Source organism: Camelina sativa, chromosome 7 (genome assembly GCF_030686135.1).
Source record: "Camelina sativa cultivar CO46 ecotype springtype chromosome 7, ASM3068613v1".
NCBI classification, from domain to species: domain Eukaryota; kingdom Viridiplantae; phylum Streptophyta; class Magnoliopsida; order Brassicales; family Brassicaceae; genus Camelina; species Camelina sativa.
This window is the reverse complement of record NC_141886.1, coordinates 16396484-16423112: the sequence shown is the minus strand read 5'-3', so window position 1 is coordinate 16423112 and position 26629 is coordinate 16396484. Positions and strand designations below refer to the sequence as shown.

Here is a 26629-nt window from a genome sequence, read left to right as displayed (position 1 = left end):
TTCGATTTCAATAAATGACCAATATACCCCTTAATCGCCCACTTAATTACGACTGGGTCGGGACGCGGATCCTCTTTAACCCGGTAATAGAAGGAATAAAACTCGCGGATCCGTTTGTAATCCAGGATTATAATATTCGGATCGTGTATTTGGTTTGATTTAAGAATAATTATTCACACAACTAAACAGAGGTATCATCCCTATAAATAAGGAAACTGGTATCCGATTATTTAATGACTTCAATAATATCAAATATTAACTACTATCATACTTAATCCCTATAATTATTACGAATATTAATAATAATGAGAAATCTTTAATACTTATGGATTGTGACTTTGTTGCTTCCAAAATAATCAATAGATTAAATATGAAATTGTATATATATGTAAACTTATTTGATTTGCTTTTATATTGTGAGATATTTACGGAAACAACAAATCAACTTAATACAATTAAATAAAAACAAATCATCATTCAGTTTAGATTTTTCAATATTTACTTAACGAAATTATAGTAATTAATTATGATTAGTATAGATGGAAAGAATAAAAAACGTAGAAATTATATATATGTAAAGTTGTAAACTAATTTACAGAAAATATGTACTGTATATCCCACATCGACTAAATATTTTGGAATATGGTTCATAATCACTATAAATATATGACTAATATGTTTTGAGTACAAATGAGCAGGACGCTTGATTTATCAGGTATCCAAATTTAACAATTTAATTTTGTTCTATATTTGAGCATATTTAAACCTTTAAAAAGTAAACATATTATAATATATTTACGTTTTTTTAAAAAAAGTTGAAAAGATTATAAATATTTAAATTTTTATAATGTTTAAATTATTATAAATATTTGAACTCCGTCGAAAGTTTAAAATATTATAATATATTTAAGTCTATAAAATATTTAAGTAATATTAATATTTTTACTCTTAAAATTTTTAAAATATAAAAAAAGTTTAAGTTAAACCCGTTAAAACATGTATTTTTACAATTTTTCTGAGATTTGATATAATAAATATTAACTTCTAAATGATAACCTAAATATACCTAATCTCACTATAAATACAATGGTTTCCTAGCTATTGAAATATCTCACACTAAAATTTAACAAGCAACTTCTCCTCTTTTGACGACAAACCAAAATAAAAAAAAACTCATCCTCTTACAAAACTACTATCTGATATTGCGGTGTGTCTATCCTCTTACAAAACTACTATACAATATTGCGGAGTGTCTATTCTCTTACAAAACTACTATCCACTATTACGGTGTATATGTTTCCGTGAAAAGCTACATTCTACAAACTACTCACTCTATTAAGATTTCCAATTTACTGTATAACCCCAAATATACAAATAAACACTATATAAACAAAGAAAATAAATCAAATAAAAAACTACATTACAAAAAAAAATTACAAAAAAAAAGTAACTAACAAAATATTTAATCCCGTGCTCTAGCACAGGATCACCTAGTGATATCTTACACAAATAGTAAAAATTTCAGGGAAACGACAAAAAAAGGTTTAGACTAAAAATCATGTTCTTAGGCCAATCGTTTTCAGATGCAGGTTGAACAAAGGAAATTTGCATTGACGAACCATTAGACCACTCTATAACACCCGGCATGTGCGAAGATGAGGGACACACCGAGAATGCTACATGTTAATAATACCCGCAATTAGCCAATTGAAATCTACAAGACCACGTTCGTGAAACACACACTTCCTTCCTCAACTAGTGGATTCACAAGACCTTTTGCTTTACTTGGCAAGAAGATATTACAGATAATGCAATATACATTTAGAAACAAATCACTCCTTAATTAGCAACACGAACAACTTGTTTACCAATGTTTTTCCCAGAAAATAGCCCAACAAGTGCAGCAGGAGCAAGCTCGATTCCTTCAGACATATCTTCGATGTACACAATCTTCCCTTCCTTGTAATATCCCTTGACATGTTCGAGAAACTGTGGGAAAATATGGAGGTAATCGCTCTGCAAGAACCCTTATAATCTTACGCGTTTAGGGATCGCGTTGAATAGGTTGTTGATTCCTTGTGATGAGCTTGAGAGGCTTTGCAAAGATACCATTCCACAAAGCGCGATTCTCCCACGGACCTTCATGTTGAGGAGAGCTGCATCAAGCATGGATCCATCCACGTTGTCGAAGTAGATATTGATCCCCTCCGGGAAGTACCTGTTAGTAAGATAAAGAAACATTTCAGTCACGGTATGCACGATACTTATCTCATTCCGTAGAGCTAGCCACAAGAAATCACTGTAAGTGGCATAATCAGAGTATCTTACTATTACCTTTATGGAAATGTTGTCTTGTGATTGTTTCTGTTTTTCTTTGTCTAACTAGAGTGACACAGTGTTGATAAGATGTGTAAATAGAGTTGCAATGATGGTGAAATTAAGTTCCTTATGGCATAATTAAAAGCCTAGAGATACAAGCCATAATGACCTCAAGACAAGCATTACATCATAAGTGACCTTTTAACAAATCAAACAGGTTTCACGTTTCCCAAAACAATGATGGTATGCAGGAGAACGAACGAGTGAGACTATTAAGGTAATTGATCCGTTAGGTTGAATCTTGGAATTACCTCTTTAAAGCAGCATCAAGGTCAGCCTCTTCCTTGTAGTTAAAAGCTTCATCAAACCCATGCTTGTGTTTAAGAAGATCAACCTGAAATAATGTCCACAAAAAGTTACTTCACAAAGACAAGTCAAGTAACAAGAGTTCCTAATCATTAGTTTAGAGACTAGAGTAATAATAACCTTTTGCTTACTACCGGCACTCCCAACAACATAGCAGCCGTGTAACTTAGCAAGCTGTCCTACAAGTTGTCCTACTGCTCCTGATGCTGCAGAGACAAAAACACTCTCCCCTTTCTTCGGACAGCAAATCTCGTAAAACCCTGCATATGCTGTAAATCCAGCCATCCCTGTCAAAAGTGAGAAGAATCAGAGAACTAACAAACTATAGGGTCTGGTAATGGTGAGCTCAAACTGTTTAGATCAAAGCGAGGATGAGGTCATACATACCGAGAAGTCCAAGATGATAAGAAAGTGGAATATCTTCATCTGACAGAATCTTTCTCAACTGCAGGCTATCTGAACTACGAAGCAAACTGTATTCTTCCCAACCTATAATCCCAGAGATTATGTCGCCCGGCTTATAGTTAACTATAGAACAAGGTTTGCTTTAAGAACACAAGATTTATATAAAGTATATCTCCTTTATATTAGCTTAAGAAAACTCTCTCAAAAACTCAAGCTCTCAATCTCTCTTTCTCTCTCAAACCTTATAAGTTGTGTCACATCCCAACACATCCTTATATACCACTTTGCTAATCCTAATCCTAATAGGAATCCTCACATATCTAGACAACTCCTAGACATTTGATCCTTATCTCTTTAATATCCAAACTGTAATAGAACTAGGACTAGTTACCATTTTAAGCTTGCTTCAAGCTTACTCCAACAATCTCCTCCTTAAGCTTGAAGCTCTGTCTTGACAAGTCTTGAACTCCCAAAAGATCTCTCATTACTTTGAACTTGTTCTTGTCCAATGCCTTTGTAAGAATGTCTGCTCTCTGCTCATTTCCCGGAATATGTAGCACCTCAATTTGACCACTCTCCACTCGTTCCCTTATGAAGTGATAGCGTCGGTGAATATGTTTACTTTTCCCATGGAAAACTGGGTTCTTAGTAAGAGCTATTGCTGATTGATTATCAATCAGAATAGTCACTTTCTCTTCCGCAGCTCCGGTGATCTCGACCAACAGATCCTGCAACCAAACCGCTTGTTTTGCAGCCTCAGTCCCTGCCATAAACTCTGCTTCGCAAGAAGATAGAGACACCACATCTTGTTTCTGTGAACACCATGTGATAGGACTCTTACCAAGATAAAATATGTATCCTGAAGTACTTCGTCCATCATCAGGATCAATATTATGGCTGCTGTCACAGTAACCAACCAATCTTGGTACCTTCGATCTTCCATAAGACAAACCAAAATGAATAGTTCCCTTAAGTATCTAAGGCAGTGCTTCATTGCAACACCATGCGAATGCCTTGGACTTTGCATGTATCTACTCAATATTCCCACACAATAGGATAAATCCGGTCTAGTGTGTAGCAAGTAGCGTAGACACCCCACATTCTTCCTATACAGAGTTGCATCAATCTCTTCTTCATCCTCTGCTTTTGACAACTTTAACTCTGTCTCCATCGGAATAAGAACTAAATTACAGTTAGACATCCCTGCTTCCTCAAGGATCTTGTGAGCATACCGGGCCTGACTTAATGTTATCCCATCTTGGTGCTGACAAACCTGTATTCCCAAATAATAGGATAGTTTCCCAAGATTACTCATTTCAAATTTATCAGCCATCTCCTTCTTAAATTTGTTAATCACTCCTAAGCTTGTTCCAGTGACAAATAAATCATCAACATAGACTCCAATGATCAAAAGATCTTTACCAACATCTTTTCGGTACACAGAAGGTTCTTTCGAACATTTCACAAATCGCAACTCCTCCAAGATTTGATTTAGCTTATCATTCCATGCTCTAGGTGTCTGCCTTAAACCATACAAAGCTTTGTTAAGTTTGTAGACTTTTCCTTCTTTTCCTGCTATCTCAAATCCTTCTGGTTGACTAACATAAACTGTTTCCTTGAGTTCTCCATGAAGAAAAGCAGTCTTTACATCTAGGTGATGTATTTCCCAACCATGTGAAGCTGCTAGATCAATTAGAAGTCTTATGGTCTCAATCCTGGCAACTGGTGCAAAAACTTCTTCAAAATCAACACCATATTTTTGCACATATCCTTTTGCTACTAACCTGGCTTTATATTTGTTGATACTTCCATCAGAATTTCTCTTAAGCTTAAACACCCATTTAAAACCAATTGGTATTGCTCCAATGGGTAAATCAACAAGATCCCAAGTTCTAAGCTTCTCTATTGATCCTATTTCATCCTCACAAGCATTTATCCACTCCTTGGACTCGCTAGCTTGTGCAAAACTTGCAGGTTCACCGTTGATACACAAAAGCATATACTCGCCTTCTTCTTCTGCAAACAGGACATAGTCTTCAAGATGTTTTGGTGTAGCTCTCACCCGTTCTGATCTTCTTAACTCTGGCTCTGTGGAAACTGCAGGTTGACCTGCAGTCGCAGGTTGGTTTGTACTTGTGAATGCAGGTTGTTGTGTCTCAACCTTAACCGTTTGCTCTTGTGAATCCAAGACATCACCCGAACCTATCTCTTTCTGACTCTATGCATCTTCAGGAATCTGTTCATTCTCAGTAGTCTCATCACCTTCTTGAAGACCGTGGTTTCCAAAAATGCCATAGTTATTCTTAAAACTTTTATCACTTTCTTCTGCAGAGAAATCTTGAGACCAATGCCATCCTTTTGTTTCATCAAACACAACATCACGACTGACAACAATTTTCTTTGTCTGTGGATCAAGCAAACGGTACGCCTTAGACCCTGGTTCTGTTCCCAAGTGAACCAGAATACGAGTTCTATCATCAAGTTTTCTTAAACTCGGTCTTTCTACCTTTGCGTAACCAATGCAGCCAAATATCCTAATATGCTGAACTGTAGGCTTTTGATCTCGAAAACATTCATATGGGTCTTCTCCTTCAAAGCTCGAGTTGCTATTCTGTTGATAAGATATGTCGAATGCCTAATAGCTTCTCCCCAAAGATAATTTGGCATATGCATATGTTTTAAAATGCTTCTAGTCATTCCCATCAAAGTCCTATTTCTCCTTTCAACAACACCATTCTGTTGTGGTGTATATGGTGTTGTTAGTTGCCTTTTTATGCCAGAAGCTTCACAAAAGGAATTAAACTCTTGAGATACAAACTCTCCTCCTCTATCTGTTCTGAAAACCTGTATGGTTTCCCCAGCTTCTTTCTCCACAACAGCTTTGAATTTTTGAAATTTCTCAAATGCTTCTCCTTTCTCCTTTAGTAACACAGTCCACATATATCTAGAGAAGTCATCAATGATCACAAAGACATACCTATTTCCTGCTGCTGTGCTTGGTGTTATTGGTCCACAAAGGTCTCCATGTAACAGCTCTAACTTCTTTGTGGCTCGAAAGACAGTTTCTTGTGGAAACTCATGCCTAGTTTGCTTTCCAAGCAAACATGAACTACAAATCTCTTTTTTTACTGACAATTTTGGTGCTCCAAGAACTAATTCTTTTCCTAACATTGTTCCTAGGGTTACAAAGTTCACATGTCCCATCCTCGCATGCCATTTACCTGATTCACTTATCTCTGTAAGATAAAGGCAAGCATTATCTCGCAATCCCATTTGAACTTTGTAAAGCCTGTTCCTAGACTTCTCTGTTTTGACAAGGAGTCTTCCTTCTTGGTCTCTTATTGTCAAATATTTCCCTCTTAATCGTATGTCACAACCGGACTCTGTAGCTTGTCCAAGACTGATGATGTTGCTTTTTAAATCTGGGATGAAGTAAACACCAGTCATCTCCCTTTGCTTCCCATTCTGATCTATGAAAACAATTGTCCCTTTTCCCTTTATGTCGACTCGAGAATCATCACCAAAATGAACCTTCCCTGTAATAGACAGATTAAGCTTCTCAAAATATCTTCTATCTCCGGTCATGTGATTGCTGGCACCATTATCAAGGTACCAAGTGCTATCCCCATCTTTACTAGTCTCAAACTTACTAGGTACAACTCGTTTTTCATTTAAGTAAACTACTTCATGCATTAGAAGCTCGTCTGCATCCTCCGTGTCTTTGTTGTCCGTTTCTTGTGTCTCTTGCAGCTTAAGTAGTCGATCTGGACAATTAAAAGCCATATGACCAGTTTGATCGCATCTAAAACAGACAACTTGTGACATATCTCTTCCTCCAAAACGTCCTCTTCCTCGTCCTCTGTTTCCAAACCTACCTCCACGACCTCTTCCTCTGTAACCTCCAAAATCTCCATTGTAGTCCTTGTACTGCTGGTTTTGATTCGTTTGTTGATTTGTGTTTGCATACATCAACTTGCTCTGCTCTGATACCAAATATAGAACAAAGTTTGCTTTAAGAACACAAGATTTATATAAAGTATATCTCCTTTATATTAGCTTAAGAAAACTCTCTCAAAAACTCAAGCTCTCAATCTCTCTTTCTCTCTCAAACCTTATAAGTTGTGTCACATCCCAACACATCCTTATATACCACTTTGCTAATCCTAATCCTAATAGGAATCCTCACATATCTAGACAACTCCTAGCAAATCCTTATCTCTTTAATATCCAAACTGTAATAGAACTAGGACTAGTTACCATTTTAAGCTTACTCCAACATTAACATCATCAGACTCTATCACTCTTGCTAAACCAAACCCTTGGATAAGCTGCATCAATACCACAAAACTATCAATACGCTTAATACAGAGTATATAACAACGGAAAAGTCAAGCCAAGAACCATGTAAAAGAGTCATCCAAGAATATGAATAAAAATTACCAATAAAACAAGAATATGATACATTCGAGATTACCAAAACATCGAACAACTGGTGTGCATAATTTCTCTACCGCACAAATACAATAATTACACATCCCTCTTCAATTATGAACAATTGACCAATCAAACAACATAGTTCTCAAGACTTGGGAGCATTTCTATATACATTCACAAGTTCCGTCAAAACATCGAACACTTGGTGTGCAAAAAACTCTCTATAGCACCAGTACAATGTTTACACACCCATCTTCAAAATTTTATTTTCCAAAGAACAAAACAATACCCAAAAACACCAATCACAGAAGCAATTGACAAAAAACTTGAAAATGTAAAGTATAATAATATTATACTTGAGCGGGAACAAAAGGCGGCAAGTAGGAACCGTGGAAGTCACGCATACGACCTCTCATGTAAGGATCACATGACAAGTAGAGATTTTGAACGAGGAAACAAGAAGACCCTTTTGGTGCTTTAAGCTCAATCGTCTCCCCAAGCTTCACTTCCATGTCTTCTTCTTTAGGAATACCATCTACATACTTCTTCAATATCACTTTCTTGTTCTGTACCATTTCAACTTGTTCCATTTTTGTTTTTGAGTATGTGATAAAGAATGGTGAGGAGTAGCAAGTTTTGTTGCAAGAGATGATTTGGTTTTGGTTTTTTAGGATCGAGTTTGGTAAAACGATCTATATATACATTTTTAGAGACATTTATGAAATAAATTCTGAAGTTCACACGTATTTACAAGGAATATCATTAGTATTTAAATTTAATTTATAAAATTTAAACTAAAATATTAAAATGATTGACCGATTTTCCAAAATCAGAACTAATATTAAATATATTAATTACTGTTACAAATCTAATATTAGACACAATTTTCCATAAAATTCGGATCCTAATTTAATTACATTGTAGTTTTGGAAACATAATTATTATACTTTCATTAATAAATATCAAAGCTGTTAATATCATTAGCTATTTTAGATTAAAATTATTTTCTAGATTTTTTAATATCATAATTTAAAGTTTTAAATTACAACATTAGCTATTTTGGATTAAAATTATTTTTTAAATTCGTTAATATCATAATTTAAAAAGTTAAATTACAACAACCAAGATTTGCACATTTTAAGTTAGATCTTTGATTTGGTTTTCTATTTGTGGGTCAATTATATTTTAGAAGACAATCTATAGAATAATTGTTAATCTGTAAAAAAAATATATTAATTGTTTAAACAAATATTTCTTAAATTTTTAGAAAATATTAGTTTTTATTTTTTTACTTAAAACCTAAAAACATACTGTAAACATCTCCTCCCCTATATATACCGATAATTAGTAGCTAAGATGTTTCAACTTTTTGTAGTTTTATAACTTAGAAAATGACCATTTTTAATAATGTTTTATTCAAAGAGCGTAGGTTTAAAAAAAAATTAGCATATCTTTATAATCAAATATTCATAAAATTATCTAAATTTATTTTAATTAATAACTATAATTGATGTGCATATAATTTGTGAAATTGTATATTAAAGATTATTGAACAAATCTTTCTAAAAAATCTTTAAAAAACTATTTTATCAATTCTAATTATTTATAAAGTTAAATTAATGATACTGTAATATTTTATTTTTGATTATATGGTTTTCTAAATATTATTTCTGGATTTGAAAATAGTACACGTAATAATATTATCTCACATATATAAGAAAATTTGTGATTACGGGTTATAACCAATGATAAAACTGAATATATATATATATATATATAAACAAATAAATACAATTTAATTTTTTAATATTTTAATTTTTAAAAATAGTCCCGCAGGTTAAAATCTAGTAATAATGAATATGGATAACAATTTACCAATATCATTCCTCCTTTTTTTTTTTGGTTTAACATATCATTCAATCTATATTTTAACATTCTATATTTTCCTTTCCTCTGTCTAACTTAATTTTTCCATTTCATTCATCATATTTTGCTTATATTTTTCAAATTAATATAATTTAGTTTTATGATTCTGCTGAAATTACATATATAGTTTTTTTGTTTTTTTCTGTATTGTGACATAGTGACATGGTTTTGAATTTCTAATGTAAATTTTTTTAGTTTTCATCCCATTTCATCATATTTTGATTCTTTATTTTCACATAAACTTAACGGACACAGTTTTTTTTTGGTAGAAGCATATTGTAGGCATAGTTTTTCATGCTTACTTCCTTCATTATTCATCTTTTCATGATTGTTGTTGTCATTCTAGTCATTTTCTTAGACGAAAAAAGGCCTATAAAAAAGGACAACATTTCAACTCTTTGGTAGAAAAAACCAAAAACACATGAATGGTGGTGAGTGACAACTGATAAAGAAACGTCAACACAACTTATGGCCAATATATCTCCACTTTCTATCGCATACAGTTTATTTTCAAACTAATCTAAAAAAGCTACTTGCACTTCTTATGGCCAATATATGACTGTGACAGTAGAGCAAAAGATCAATAACGTTCACAAGTCACAATAAAAGAGTTAACAGTGCGAATGTTCTCAAATCCTCTCTCTGGGAAATGAAAATGGAGATATCAGTAGCGTCAATAACAATTTCAGTAGCTATAGCTGTTGTGGCGTGGTGGGTATGGAGAACTTTGAACTAGGTTTGGTTTAAACCTAAGATGCTTGAGAGTAACCTGAGAGGACAAGGTCTTGCCGGAACTCCTTACACGCCTCTTGTCGGCGACATGAAGAAGAGTTTTAGCATGATGATGGAGGCTAGATCCAAACCCATCAAACTAACGGATGTTATCACACCACGTGTTTTGCCTTATCTCTTGCAAATGCTTAAGACTCACGGTAGGTTTTTTTCCACTCTGTTTAGAACAAAACTATTCAAAAGTATGTGATCTTGAAAAGGTCTCAGTTTTTTGTTATCTCTATGTGGTTGGAACAGGAAAGATTTCTTTACATGGCTTGGACCTATACCATTCATCACTATAATGGATCCTGAGCTAATCAAGGAAGTGCTCAACAGCGTTTACGACTTCCCGAAGCTTCATACGTTCCCTTTGCTCAGATTGATAGAAACTGGACTCGCTAACTATGATGGGGATAAATGGGCGAAACACCGACGAATCATCAATCCGGCTTTCAACCTTGAGAAAATCAAGGTTTAAAGGCTTTATCTTCCGTAGTTCCGAAACATGTTAGCTTTTCTTTATGTGTGTATGAATGTATGTGTTCACTCGGATTTGTGTCCTCTGCTTTTATGTATAGAATATGGTACCAGCGTTTCACCAGAGCTGCAGTGAGGTTGTTGACGAATGGGATAAGTTAGTTTCCAATAAAAAGTTTCCATGCGAGGTGGATGTTTGGCCTTGGCTTGTGAATATGACTTCAGATGTGATCTCTCGAACTGCTTTTGGTAGCAGCTACAAAGAAGGACATAGGATATTTGAGCTCCAGGCAGAACTAGCTGAGCTCGTTATACAAGCTTTTCGGAAAGGTTTTATCCTTGGACATAGGTAAAGAAAGATAAATTCTCAAGTTGTATGGTTTTCGAATAATCCCTTTAGAGCTTGACTCACCGTCTTTTAGCGTTGCAATCTATTAGATATTATGAACCATATTCTCTGTTTTTTTCTTTTTTGTTTTTTTGTTTGTTGTGTTTGCATAGTTATCTCCCAACAAAGCTTAATAGAAGGATGAAAGCAGCATCTAGAGAGATCCAAGTTATACTGAGAGGGATCGTTAACAAAAGGATAAGGGGGAGAGAAGAAGGGGAAGCACCAAACGACGATCTGTTGGGTATACTTCTTGAGTCAAATATGGGTCAAGCGAAAGGAAATGGATTGAGCATTGAGGAAGTGATAGAAGAGTGCAAGATGTTCTATTGGTTTGGACATCTTCAGTACTTCAGTACTTCAGTACTTTTGGTTTGGACAATGGTTCTGTTAAGCCAACACCAAGACTGGCAGGTTCGTGCAAGAGAAGAAGTGAAGCAAATTTTCGGCGATAAGGAACCAGATACAGAAGGCCTTAACCAGCTCAAAGTTGTATGTAAAACCAACTTAAGAACCTATCAGTACTTTTGTTGTGTGTTGTTAATTTTTTTCTGAATGATTTGATCCCTTGCATATGAAAATGATATTATATGAAGTATTAAGGCTATATCCTCCAGTAGTTCAGCTGATGCGAGCTACTGAAAAAGAGATGAAGCTAGGAGACTTGACACTACCAGCTGGGGTTCAGGTTAGTCTACCTATTATGCTAGTCCAACGGGACACCGAACTGTGGGGCAACGATGCAGCAGATTTCAAGCCCGAGAGGTTCAAAGACGGTCTTTCAAAGGCAACAAAATGCCAAGTCTCCTTCTTTGCCTTTGCGTGGGGACCAAGGATATGCATCGGCCAGAATTTTGCCCTGTTGGAGGCAAAGATGGCAATGGCTTTGATTCTACAGAGATTCTCCTTCGAGATTTCTCCTTCCTACGTTCACGCACCTTACGAAGCCATGACCATTCACCCACAATTTGGTGCTCCTCTTATCATTCAGAAGCTATAATTCTATAACGCAATGTGTTGTTGTCAAATAAACTTAATAGCACTGAGGAAACTAGTCCATGTCATAATAAAAAACTCACCTTATCTATAGGTAATATATATTCGATAAGGTAAAGACCATGCTCACCCATCGTCTTTTAGACTATATTCAAATCTCATGGGGTTTGAACCTTTGTAGTTTGTACCAGTCAACACTGAAGATATCAAGTATATCGTCCTTATATCCATGATTAGTTATAGCAACGGAGATGAAGAAATTTCACTTCAACGTTATATTTCTTATATTTGTTAGGTAATCTATTTTATTTTGAATCCTAGCTAATATATGTATCAATGTATATATATGCAAAGTACGGATGAATGTTTACATTTTAATATGGTAATACACGTTTTGTTATACGTGTACATGACAATGTTGTAGCGAACGTGTTTTATTGATTTTGTATTGTATTCGAATTTTCTTAAGAGATAAATTGCTTCTTATCATTAGTGACTTTTATATCCTATCTTATATAACTGAAGCTGTCTTAAGAAAACTTGGTTTTGCAGAGAGATGGTGTCAATGTGTGATGAAGTGTATCAACTTATATGGTTTCAGATCTCATGAAGCTAGGAACTAGAATGAAGAAGAGCTACACAAAGTCATCCACCCTGAAGATCAATCTCTTATATAAAATTTCCAAATCCTGCTATCTCTCCAACAAGCAGCAAACCAGAAGGAGCAACTATTTCCTTTTATTGGTTGAAGAATCTGGAAAGCGCGTAATGATCTAATCTCCAACAACAAGAGATGGAGCATACTTGACATAATTCACCAAGCTTTCCTAGACTACCTTATGTGGAAAACATCACAATGCGCATCTCACCCCTCATATTACTCCTTATCGCTGTTGTACAGATGCCTCTTGGTCCAAGAGTCTTGGATAAGCCCCAATCATAAAGCAGGAACTGGTTCGACGCTTGATGATTCACAAGGAAACTACATTGTCAAGGGATCATCTTCTATAATCTATAGAACCTACCAACTCAGTACTGGAGGCTGAAGCCATAGACTAAAAGAGGCGATAATCCAAATGAAGACACACTGAACTATCAGAATGTCACATATTGTGGTGATTCACAAATCCTCTATAAGTACTTGGAATTTGCAACTCCACATAGAAGACACTTACCTCTAGGTCCTATAGATAGACAGGGGACATCTAGAAGATATCCTTATAATGGTGAATGGTGTCAACAGTTTCAAGTTAATATCCACGACATGAAATAGCTTGGCAGATAGATACCTTAGCTAAGGAAGCAAGACAAAAAAAAGTCCTCTTATGGTTGGGTTCTATAAATGTATGTTATATATAACTGATAAACTCCTTTCATTTGTATTCTAATTACTTAATGAAATGGAATTGTTTGCCGACAAAAAAAAAACTAGTTTAGTGATCATGCCTTCATCCTTGTAAATTCTGATCCGGCTCAACATGTTAGGTATTTACAGTACAATGATAATTTAAAGATATGAGCGTAATATATATATATATATATATATATATATTACGCTCATATCTTTAAATTATCATTGTACTGTATATCCATAATCAGCTTAAACGAGAGAGATGGTGAATGTTAATATATGTTAGATAATGTATATTAGTTTGAATCTTAAACTCATACTATAATATTTAAGTAAACTATGTATGAGTTTTAACATTTTAATATGGTTACAACTAACACACTTTTTTATAATGATTTTGTAGAGCAGGTGTTTTTTTCTTTAGATATTTGTTTTCTATTAATCAATGTCTCTGAATATTTTTTATATTAGTAATCATGTCTATTTTACCTTCTTCAGGATTAATCCTAGCAACATCTTTGTTGTTGGGCTACCTTGAGATAATTATCGCCTCAGAGTAGCACTGCGACTCCTTTTGCATTAAAGATATATAAAAAAGACTTGCCCTACATCGTGTTTCACTTACCTGCAAAGATAACGATATTAACAACTCTCAGAATTTTCTTAGGAAATTTCATGTTATGCTTCCATTGCAGATTTACAGGTATTGCCATATTGGAAACAAAATTATATAAGAAAAATATGTACTCCTTCCGTTTCAAAATATATAAAAATATGTATATTAAGATATAACTACTTTAGAAAGTTTAACCAATCATAAACAAGACTGCATATTATAAAATATAAAATTAATCTAAAAGTTGTATAGAAATTTGAAAATATCTTATATCATAAAACAAAAATACTTTTCTAAACATCTTATATTATGAAACGGAGAAAATATATATTTATCTATTAAGGAAGTCCACCTCCATTATTCTCCGTCCATTTGTTATTTCTTTTGTACTCTACGAAAAAAGTACATTATCTCTATGACCATTATTTCGTAGGAAAAAATATCTCCTGATCTCAGTATGTAGGATATGTGTTTTTAACCCCAACTGTCTTCAAAATATTGTGACCAAAAATCTTTCTACTTATATTTCTTCACTTTTGTCGTTGCAACCAAATATTAATATATGAAAAATACTTAGGTTCACTCCTAGGGTGAACCTTCTTGTTCACTTCTTCCTTATCAACCAATGAGAATCTTCTATACATTATCTTGTTTAAAAAAATAAATCAAAATTAAATAAAAAAACAATATATATTAAGGAAACAAATTCTGTATAATTTTTTTTTTAAAGAAAGTTATATATTGGCTTGGTTTAGATTTTACAATTAGAATGAAATGATATATCGGTTTGGGTTTACAAATAAGGTGATTAGGGTTTAGATTTTACAATTAATTCAAACAAAATTATATGTCGGTTTGGATTTACAAATGAAGTGATTAGGGTTTAGACTATACAATAAAAACGAAATTATATGTCGGTTTGGGTTTACAAATGAAGTGGTTAGGGTTTAGATTTTACAATTAAAACAAAATTATATGTCGGTTTGGGTTTACAAATGAGATGGTTATGGTTTAGATTTTACAATTAGAACGAAATTATATGTCTGTTTGGGTTTACAAATGAGATGGTTAGGGTTTAGATTTTACAATTAGAATGAAATTATATGTCGGTTTGGGTTTACAAATGAGATGGTTAGGGTTTATATTTTACAATTAGAATGAAATTATATATCGGTTTGGGTTTATAAATAAGCGGTTTAAGTTTTAAATTTTATAATAATATATACAGATTTTGTTCCCTTATTTTATAAAGAGGTGAATAAATAGGTTCTTAAATATATTATGAGATGTCAAACTCTTATTGGCTAAAATAAGGAGAAGTGAACAAAAGAGTTCATATATTAGGAGTGAACCCAAGAATTGTCCTTAATATATCCATGGCCAAGTAATAACCCTAATAAATTATATTTTTGTCGTTGTTTTTTACTGTTTTTTTCTCTCTGTTCTCGTTTATGTATGCCTCAGACTTTGTTTATCAGACGACAAAAAAAAAATCACCATAATAATTAATCCACTATAAAAAAGAAATAAGCCAAAAAAAAGCCTAAAACTATTGGATTGAAACTTCAGACAAAATTTTTATATATCTATAATATTTAATTTGAGATACAAACTAATGATTTTCTCCTAAAATTTAATAAGAACATACCGTCACTATAAAAAATAAATTACAGCCAATATGATTACAAAATATACATGCCTATGTTCTCTCATTTATAACTAATTTAAATCGTTTCCAGGCCAACCGCGGGTCTAATCCAAGTCTTAAAGTACTGATTAACACTCAAACACACAAATATCCATAAATCAAAATGAAACTGAACCAAAAACAAAAATAGGGTTACTGATGTTATACTATATAAATATGTTTACATATACTAAATAAATAATTCTAATTCTTGACATGTTCTATTACAGGTTAAAATACATTTCATTTTCTCTAAAAAAATCTTACTATTTTCAATTGAACTAGCATAAGTTAAAAATCAAAGAAAAATAAAAATACATAAAATATGTTCTATAACAGTTAAAAATATTAAAAAATAAAAAAAATAATCTATATAGGTGAACCATATATAAAATAATAAGAATAAAGAATTCAATTAAGTTTGTAATATTTTTATTATAACATATGATATATAAATATACTACGAATTATATTTATGTTTATTTCATACGGGAGTTCGTGAATTTATGTTTTTGTGTGTTCCCCTCCGTATTCAATCATAAAGACAAATTTGTCCCATATCCGGAATGTCCCATATTGGAAATGCTTAATGTTATGCAACGAAAATTTGAGAACGAGTGTAGGACATAATAGAACATGACAAACGGAAAGAGAGTTACGTCTGCCCCTAAATATTTGTATTTGTCTCAAACGGGTTTTCATCGTTGTTAACGGTTATATATATATTTAGTTTGATAATTCACATATTGAATAGAAACTAACCAATTATTTATTTGATTAAGTTTGTTGCCAGTCCAACTTGTTATGTCTATCCAAATTTTAAAATACTGGTGAAACCATTATTATTTCAAATTTTCAAACATTAATTAACCAAACCAAAAATCAAACTAAAATCTCAATTAGTATGAGTTAGACTATATATAAATTTTTTTTTTTTATAAACCTAACATTTAATTATATGATTCATTTTTTATAAATCTCAATTTTTTTTTTATAAACCTAACATTTAATTATATGATTCAAAAGCATATATATATATTTACAAATTTTATTATTATGTTACGGTTCCATAATTCTTACGAAAATTTTGCGTTTATAGATCGGTTAAGGAGAAGGAAGGGTGGTTGGTGTTGTGTAGGTTCCACCCTTACAAGGTTCTCGTTTTCTAAACTATCTAGTCTGAATTCTATTATTTTTACAGAAATTTAATAGTTATTAATACGAACTCCCTAGGATGAAACTCTGATGGAGGCTGATGACAGGTAATTGGCGACGTGAATTGATGGTGATGATGCACAAGTGGATTGCGAGTGACGGCAGGTGATGTTCGAGAGAGAAAAGCAATGATTCGATGGTGAGAAGTGTTAGATGGTTATATGGATTCGAAAATAAAGTGAAGAGTTTCTTAATCACAAAATGTTTAGAAACTCGGAATCATGAACGCATTCACGAGTTCGGATTGAGAGAAGAAAGATTCAACAATACTTGTTACATAAAACTTATTCTCTACCAAACCAGGAGGCGTCGCTTTTGGGTTTTATAATCAACCCTAAGGCTCGACACTCCAAACAACAGGAAGTTCAAAATAAAACAACAAAGCGTGTAAAGGAAATAAGAAAACAACGAAGCGTCTAGGTGATCTGTAGTAGTACAGAAGTCACTTGTATTAATACAGAAGTCATGGTGACTTGTACATTATCCCCTATTGGTAATGACTTCTAGATAACTCGACGTAGTGATCCATTTGCCTCATTAAAAACCATACCGAGAAAACCCATTGGGACAAAACTCAGCTATGGGAAAAAGAGTACAAACTTCACACCTAAGTTATCTAGTTATCATTACCGGGTGAAGTCTTCAGGGTGGATATGTTGAAGACTTGGATCCTCAGTAGATTGAATGACCCGTCAGCTATGAGTGCATGAGCTTCCTTGGCCATCTCCTTAGCTCTTGAACGAGTGATCCTTCCCACGATCTCCGGTTTCTCTGCAGCTTCTGTCTCCTTGCTGTCCACGATCATATCAGTTATGATTTTTGTGGAATTTACAACTATTTTTAATATCTTATTAGATAAACCATTCTTGTTTGATCACGAGGTAAACCATTATTGTTTGTTCGCCATGTCCATAATATATCAACCACTGAAGATCCTTGGTTTCATTATCATATAGTCATGATGTTACCATACTTGTTGCAAGAGTATCTGTTGAGCCATCTTTAACCGTCATATAATCAATGCCGACGACCGTATGCTTGTGAAGCCCAATTAAACACATTTCACCCCAATAATAGAAAATATCATCTACTTGTACTCCAGGAACTGGACGAGTCCTCTTCTTCATATTAGTTTAGACCCCTCATAAATTTGCAATTGGCTTTCGCGGTTGTAAGGATGCCTTTCGAGAGTTTTTTTCGGCATTATCTTCGTCTAACCGCGTCAAACCACATCAAAACCGATTCTACTATCTCGTAGTTTCCGGTTTCTCTCTGCTTCAGTTATCCTTGGATCAAAAATTTTAACATCTGCAACCGTTCTGCGATTGTAAAACAGAAGATCCCAATAGCAGAACGGTTGCAAATGTTAAAATTTTTGATTCAAGAATGACTAAAACAGAGAGAGAAACCGGAAACCATGAGATAGTAGAGTCGGTTTTTATGCAGTTTGACGTGGTTTAACGAAGAATTATGCCAACTAAAACTCTTGAAAGACATTATTACAACTGCGGACGCTAATTGTAGGTTTATGGAGGTCCAAACTACTATGAAAAAGAGAACTTTTACAGTTCCTAGAGTACAAGTAGGCGATATATTCTATTAATGAGGTGAAATGAGCTTAGTCGGACTTTACAAACATACGGTCACCAACATTGAGTATATGAAAATTAAAGATGGCTCAACAGATACTCTTGCAACAAGTATGGTAACATCATCACATTATGATCATGAAACCAAGGATCTTTAGTGGTTGATATATTCTGGACATGGCAGAATGGACAAAAACGGATTTCCACGTGATCAAACTATGAAAAGAGGGAACCTTAGAGTCATCCGAGGCAAAAACGACCTATGTGATAATATTAAGAAGGTATACATCTACAATGAACTTTGTCTAATAAGATATTAAAAATAGTAGTAACTTCCACAAGAAATATAATCATAAATTAAGTTTTTGTGATAATAATAGAATTCAGACTAGATAGTCTGGATATGCATAATTTTCCATGTGAGGTGCATAATAGCTAGCTTGGAGGGACTTGAAGGTGGTCATGTTTTTTAGAAAGACTTTGGACCAAACATTTATATATGCAATATGCTACAAAAATGTTAGTAATTGATGTTGCTCGCTCGAGGTGACTTGCGGTCATTTATATTCTTCAAGCGTATTTTCATTGTTATTGGTTTGTGATTTAAATAAAATTTTAATGATTTTCAATGTTACGTAAAATCTGTTGTTATTCAATTGGGATTTTGTTAAATCCTTTTAAAGTTTGGTGTTATTAGTTTGTAATTTATAAAAAGTCATTAAATTTTAATAAATCCTTTTAAAGTTTATTGTTATTCAACTAAAACAAAAGAATCTAAAATTGTTAATGAATTGAATTATTATGTTATTAGTTTATGATGACTCTATACGGTGACGGACCTATGTAGGAGGTAGGGGGTAATTGACCCCCTAAAATAATAAAATGGTTGTTTTTGCATATAAATAAAATAATTATCAGTAGCACAGTTGGTTCGTCTCCCTCTAAATTGACCCCTTAACCACAGTTTGATTCTCACCTATTACACCAATACCAATTTTTTGCGATTCCCAAAATAAGGTGGTTAGAAGCGTCGTGGTGTTAAATCGGAAAAGATGAAATAGTTTTCGGCTTATAGATGAAACAAACATTTGTTTATTACTTTGCACCATGGGCCTGAACATACGACGACGGAGATGGCTTTAGAAGATGCGATTTGAACGGAGAAGACAATCGACAGTGATAATGGGCTAGTGACTTCGTCAATTGCCCCACGTCACTTGTTCTTGTGTGTTTTAAAGTGTTGTTTGTCTAATTGTTACTTAGTGTTTATTTTTTTTCTTTATTTTTTTACCTTTCAATAATTAATTAATTTAAATATGTATTAGTTGTTAGATAAATGTTTAGAAGGTAATAAAAATTTTAATTTGTATGTCTCAATATTTTATTAATATAATTTTATGTTTAATATATATACACTTCTAATACCTACCCGCTTCCTAATTTTTTATAAAAAATCAGCTTTCTCGCTTTCAAACGCTTCCGCTTTCGCGTACCCGCTCCCAATTCTAAGTAACTTAGACCATTGGCCACTACACTAAAATTACTTCACGACTCTATACACTTTTTACACAAGTAAAATTATTGAAAATATCATTAAAATATAGAGATTGTTTGGGAGACTTACAAAACGTAGAAAACGTAATCAACAAAGTTATAAAGAACTCTCTAACAATTTTTCAAAAAAAAATATTTATTCACTTTCACTTATTCTTTAGCTCGAACTGATATAACACATCAATTAATACAAACTCAACTTTATTGCCAAGCCAATGGGCGACACATGAAAATAATAATACAAGAATGAGTGTATGTCTATTGAAACCTTGTTTTGTAGCATGCTCGCGTTTTTAGCATATGCCACGACGTAACAGTGTTGTCCGTGGCTGGATGGAAATAAATGCTTAAGCCATGTAACACACAACAAAAGTACTGATAGGTTCTTAAGTTGGTTTTACATACATCTTTGAGCTGGTTAAGGCCTTATGTATCTGGTTCTTTATCGCCGTATACGATCTCTCTCCGCGTCCAAGCTTTAAAATTATCCATCCATCGACAACGCAGCTCAATCGAACATATATATCTTAATATCATCCATAGAAGAAACATGAGAATTTGGATATTTCCTATCACCTTCCCACATGCGCGCGGATGCCATTCCATATATGAAACAAACTCCATATATGGATGTCGTTGTTTATATCAAGAAAATAAACTGGTGTTGGCTAAACAGAAATTTTTTTAATTACATCCTACTTAGTGTCCTTAATTACATCTCTCAGCCGTATATGATCTCCCTCCCCACGTCTTAGCTTTAAAATTATCCATCCATCGACAACGCAGCTCAATCAAACATATATATATATATATATTAATATCATCCATAGAAGAAACATGAGAATTCGGATATTTCCTATCACCTTCCCACACGCGCGCGGATGCCATTCAATATATGGACGAATTCCATGTATGGATGTCGTTGTTTATATCAAGCAAATAAACTGGTGTTGGCTTAACAGAAAATTTTTAATTACATCTGACGTAGTGTCCTTAATTACATCTCTCAGCCGTATATGATCTCCCTCCCCATGTCTTAGCTTTAAAATTATCCATCCATCGACAACGCAGCTCAATCAAACATATATATATATATATATATATATATTAATATCATCCATAGAAGAAACATGAGAATTCGGATATTTCCTATCACCTTCCCACACGCGCGCGGATGCCATTCAATATATGGACGAATTCCATGTATGGATGTCGTTGTTTATATCAAGCAAATAAACTGGTGTTGGCTTAACAGAAAATTTTTAATTACATCTGACGTAGTGTCCTTAATTACATCTCTCAGCCGTATATGATGTCCCTCGGCGTCCAAGCTTTAAAATTATCCATCCATCGACAACACAGCTCAGTCAAACATATATATCTTAATATCATCCATAGATTTTAACGAATTCCATATATGGATGTCGTTGTTTATATGGAAGAAACAACTGGTGTTAATATCATCAATATATTTTAACGAATTCCATATATGGATGTTAATATCATCCCTCCGCGTCCAAGCTTTAAGATTATCCATCCATCGACAAGGCAGCTCAATCAAACATATATATCTTAATATCATCCATATATCAAGAAAATAAACTGGTGTTGGCTTAACAAATTTTTTTTTATTTATTCACTTTCACTTATTCTTTAGCCATTCCATATATGGACGAATTCCATATATGGATGTTGTTGTCTATATCAAGAAAATAAACTGGTGTTGGCTTAACAGAAAATTTTTTAATTACATCCGACGTAGTGTCCTTATTTACATCTATCAGCCGTTGATAACTCCCTAATTTACATGTTTTTAGCATCTTTTTTTGTCCATATTTTGCATTGTTCATAACCTTAACTTAGCATTTTTAGGTTATTAACTGTAGGAATTCACTTTTAGACTATTTAGGGTATTGCATTTTTGCATTTGCATGTTTTGGATGAAAACAGGTGCTAAAGAGCCTAAAATGGGGAAATACAAGGACAAGCTCGAACATGTACCCGAAGGAACCATCGAGCTGGAAGAACAAGTCCGAACCCCAACACGATCGAGAAGGATCCAAGAGCATGAAGAACAACCCGAAGATCCACCCTAGGAGTAACCCGACTTCATCCTCGTGTACCCCATCGAGTAGACCATCGGGCAGGTCTGGGAAGCTAGGTCAAAAGGGTTTCCATATATAAACCCCCTCCTCTCCTAGCTTGCAAACGAGCACGCCGCAAACCCTCCAACCAGAGAGCAAGAGCTTCTATGAGAGAACTGAGCGACTCAAACACTTTTCCTTTTGTTTTTACATTTTCTTTCGTAGTTTTTATCGTTTTTCTTAGATTTCTATCTTGTACTCTTTCTACTTTACTCTACTGTTTAATATAATGCAATTTTCATTCTTATTCGTTGTTATGTTTCTTGTTATTATGTCCGAGTAGTGTAGTAAAGTTTCTAGGGATGGGATAGATGATTTTGTGTTCTTGATCAATTAGGATGCCTTAGTTTGATTGTAAATGTTTGATAGATTTCCTTCTAGGTTGGTGTTCTTAATGCTATCAATAGACCGAGAGGTTGAGATTAGATCTAGGGTGTTTTACCACCGAGAGGTGTAGATGAGATGCTTGAATCAGCCAATGCTAGAGGTTCACTCGCTCTGAGTAAGAGATTAGATGAGTTAGGGTTTACTGACAATAATGAATCGATCTTAATGCCTGCTTGGTCATGTTTCTCCAACGAGAGTTGAGTAGGGAAGTGATCAAGGTTGATTGTTGCTAATGCGGGAGTGTGGTGACAAAGTTTTAGAGATTCATTGTCTAGGAAATAATTGCCTGAGGCATGTAAGGCATCTGTAATGGTCAAGAATACTTAGGATTCAATTACCCCATCCTTAGAAGCTTTCGTATTTTAATTGTTTGCATTTTCTTTCATTACTCGACCACTTACCCGATCAGGTACACGATAACCTGTATCGAGTAATACCTCGAGCTGTTCATATCCTAATTGCTTACTCGATCACCCCACACGATCCTGTACTCGATTGCTTGCATCGAGTGCTTAGGTCGTGTGGTTTCTTTGTTTATATTCTTGTCTTTCATTTATTCTAGGATTGTTAGATCAAAACCCTATCTGCTTGGCTTGACTTGTAACATTCTGATCATATCCTTCCTGCTAGCAATAGACAACCATTTGGATTGATAACCCTTTGTACAACAACTGCATAGAGAATTGATACCCTGGGTGAAAACTTGTCTATCAATTTGGCGCTGTTGCCATTTGGTTGATTTCATTTTGCTACATTTAGGATTTCAGCACTTGCTAGATCAAGTTCCTTTTGTTTATATTGGTTCGGAATCTAACTTGTTTGCTTTCGTTCTTGTTTGTTTTAAATCTCAGGTAGAACCCGAGCACCCACCCGACCCGTCACTCGATCACCTGGATCGAGTTGACCCTCGTGTACACACTCGGACACTTACCTGTGCATGCAAACACGATCCAGAGGTAGCCAGAACCTGAGCCCATTCATCGACAACATCGACAGACCAAGGCTACTCAGACAACAACAAGTTCAACCGGAACCAGCAATCATTGAGGAGACGATGAATAATCAAAACGGTCCACCAGCTCCTCAAGCAAGGACCAATATAGGAGCAGGAGATGCTCCATCTACTCATACTCAAAGGAATGACATTGTGCCACCAGCTGTGTAGAACAACAATTTTGAGATCAAGAGTAGTCTCATCCAGATGTTACAGAGTAATAAGTTTCATGGTTTGCCAATGGAGGACCCATTGGATCATCGGGATGAATTTGATAGGCTCTGTAGCCTCACTAAGATCAATGGAGTTAGTGAGGATGGATTCAAACTCAGGCTTTTCCCATTCTCTTTGGGAGACAAAGCACACATATGGGAGAAATAACTCCCCAAGGAGTCCATCACTACTTGGGAAGCATGCAAGAAGGCATTCCTGGCCAAATTCTTCTCCAACTCCAGAACGGCAAGGCTGAGAAATGACATTTCCGGCTTTGTTCAGAAGAACAATGAAACATTCAATGAAGCTTGGGAACGTTTCAAGGGATACACTACCCGATGTCCACATCACGGCTTCAGCAATGTTTCATTGCTGAGCACACTTTACAGAGGAGTGGTCCCCAAGATTCGGATGTTGCTGGACACCGCAAGCCATGGTAACTTCCTCAACAAGGATGTTGATGAAGGTTGGGACCTAGTGGAGAACTTAGCTCAATCTGATGGGCATTACAATGAGGACTACGATCGCACTATGCGATCTACTGGAGAGGAATATGCCAAATACAAGAGGGACATACAAGCCCTCAATGACAAGCTCGACAAGATCCTCAACCAGAAGAAGCACGTTCATTCAATATCAGAGGAAGAGCAGTTTCTACAACAAGATGGGGAGACTATACAGATAGAGGATGTTCACTACATTAACAATCAGGGAGGTTACAACAAATGGTACAACAATTACAAACCGAATCCGAATCTATCTTATCGGAACCCGAATGTTGCCATTCCTCAGGACCAAACTTACCCATCTGCAGTTCAAGGGAACCAGGTACAATAGAAGCCTTTTGTCCAGTACAACCAAGGCTATGCACATAAGCAGCAGTACTCTGGAAACTACAACCAATCACCTGGATTCCAACAACCTCAAGGTCCACAGAACCAATCACAAGAAGGTGAGTTACGCGGCCTCATTTAGCAAATGATTCAGAATCAGGCTTCAACATCTATGGACATCGCAAAACGATTTACAGAGATGAGCAACACTAAAGTTAGATACCTGGAAGGCCACCACAACAACCAACCAGCTCCAAAGATTAACCAACTCCCAGGAAAGGCTGTTCAAAACCCTAAGGATTATGCCACTGCCCAAGCCATCTTCCTTGATGATGACTATGAGGCCTACCTCACTGGGGACAATGATGAACAAGATGGGGAGGATATGGATCACCCAATGAAAAATGAGGCCAAGTACTATATATCCGAGTATGAACCCGAGCCTTCACCAGAGGAGACTGATCGAGTTGATGATCGAGCACTAGTTCGAGAATCACAAATTGAAGAATAACCCGAGGTGGAACCCGATCACCTACCCGATGATGGTGATCGGATGATGCATCGAGTAGATGTTGAGAAGAGAGATCAGCCTCAACCACCTGCAACAGCAGAAGGGGAGCTAGAGGAAAGGTTCAATGCTGCACTTGACATCCAGCTGGAGGCGCTTGCAGAGCGTATGGAAAAGCGTAAAGCTCCACCACTTAAGCTTTTGCCACCACACGAACTTCAGGAGGAAGCTGCCAAGGAAGCAGCTCGACTGGAGAATGAGGTTAAGGAAGCTGTTAAAGAAATTGGGTTTGAAATTCCCAGGAGTGAAGTGTGCTTGGATCCTGAGCTGCGAATCGAGGAAAACTTGGAAGATCCTGGCTCTTTTACTTTACCATGCTCGATAGGACTTCGGATCTTCAAGAATTGTTTGTGCGACCTTGGAGATTCAGTTAGCATTATGCCGCTGTCAGTAGCCAACAAGATGAGATTCACCAGTTTTAAACCAAGTAATCTGTATTTGGTTCTGGCTGATGGAACGGTCAGACATCCGATTGAGATCCTGGAAAATCTGCCTCTCAGGATTGGAGGAGTTGAAGTACCTACTGACTTCATGATCCTTGATATGGACAAAGAACCAGATGATCCACTAATTCTAGGAAGACCATTCCTGACAACAGTTGGTGCTGTGATTGAGGTAAAGCAAGGCAAGATCAGAATAGAGCATGGTGAGCACTTCAAGATAAAATTTGATGTGAAGAAGGGGATTAAAAGGCCAACCATTGATGGTCAAGCTTTTTCCATTAAGACCAAGCAGAGGAAGGTACAACATCTTGAGGAGGTCAATACCACATTTGCCTTAGAACCTGGACAAAACCTGGAGAATCTGTTGAACCGGCCTGCTACAGTGGAGAGGATCCCAGAACCTCTCCCTGAAAGAACCCATGCTTAAGGAGCATGAAGAGTCAAGCTTAGCGACTTTAAACAAGCTCACTTGGGAGGAAGTCCCAAAGGTATCTTTTGTTTTGTTTTAATTTTGATTTATTTGATTTATCTCATTTTCTATTTTTGAATTTTCATAAAAAAAAATGGAAAAGTAAAAGACGAAATTGGAGAACCTGAGGGTCAACCCAACACCGTACTCGACGCGCCTGATCGTGTCCATGTTCGGGTGGCGAGTGGAGTCCGAATTCCACATGCCAAGCCCACTCTCGGTAAATCTTACCAACCAAACCCTAGCCTACTTAAGGGTTTCGAAACCCTTCTCCCTCATTATCACCGATAAGTCTTCTTTCAACCCTAGAGCTTTAAGTTTCTATTCTCTCAAAACCTCAAGTCTTATTCGATTTTCTTTGGGAACTAACCCTATTAACCTCGAAGCTTACTTTTTCTTCTCAAGGATTCGAACATGGAGTCACACGCGAAAACCTACCAAAGGAAGGGAAGAAGATCAACCTCCACCGCTGCTACAACCG

General features: G+C 35.1%; 2 protein-coding genes and 1 non-coding gene across 6 annotated transcripts; 1 reads left to right on the top strand and 2 right to left on the bottom strand.

Moving 5' to 3' along the window:
• Window positions 1-7116: 7116 nt before the first annotated feature.
• Window positions 7117-8207, bottom strand: LOC109125016 (2-alkenal reductase (NADP(+)-dependent)-like). The gene is made up of 2 exons (XM_019227240.2): window positions 7881-8207; window positions 7117-7418 (listed from the first exon to the last, which is right to left on the bottom strand). The coding sequence occupies exons 1-2, from the start codon at window positions 8112-8114 to the stop codon at window positions 7344-7346; spliced, it is 309 nt and encodes a 102-aa protein (XP_019082785.1). The 5' UTR covers window positions 8115-8207; the 3' UTR covers window positions 7117-7343.
• Window positions 8208-9994: 1787 nt separating this feature from the next.
• On the top strand, window positions 9995-12208 carry LOC104701125 (cytochrome P450 72A13-like). Of its 4 annotated transcripts, none has more exons than XM_087456656.1 (4): window positions 9995-10382; window positions 10480-10696; window positions 10803-11050; window positions 11203-11664. In XM_087456656.1, exons 2-4 carry the CDS (start codon window positions 10526-10528, stop codon window positions 11642-11644), a joined length of 861 nt encoding a protein of 286 aa, XP_087312782.1. In that variant the 5' UTR covers window positions 9995-10382; window positions 10480-10525; the 3' UTR covers window positions 11645-11664. The 4 variants fall into 4 exon arrangements, with proteins under 4 accessions (XP_087312782.1, XP_087312784.1, XP_087312783.1 ...); XM_087456658.1 differs by lacking the exon at window positions 9995-10382 and adding an exon at window positions 11665-12208 and having other exon boundaries at window positions 11203-11582; XM_087456657.1 differs by lacking the exon at window positions 9995-10382 and having other exon boundaries at window positions 11203-11582; window positions 11656-12208.
• Window positions 12209-24084: 11876 nt separating this feature from the next.
• LOC147941304 (small nucleolar RNA R71) lies at window positions 24085-24191 on the bottom strand. The gene has a single exon (XR_015563056.1). It is a non-coding gene; the product is annotated as a small nucleolar RNA R71 (small nucleolar RNA).
• Between the last annotated feature and the right edge of the window lie 2438 nt (window positions 24192-26629).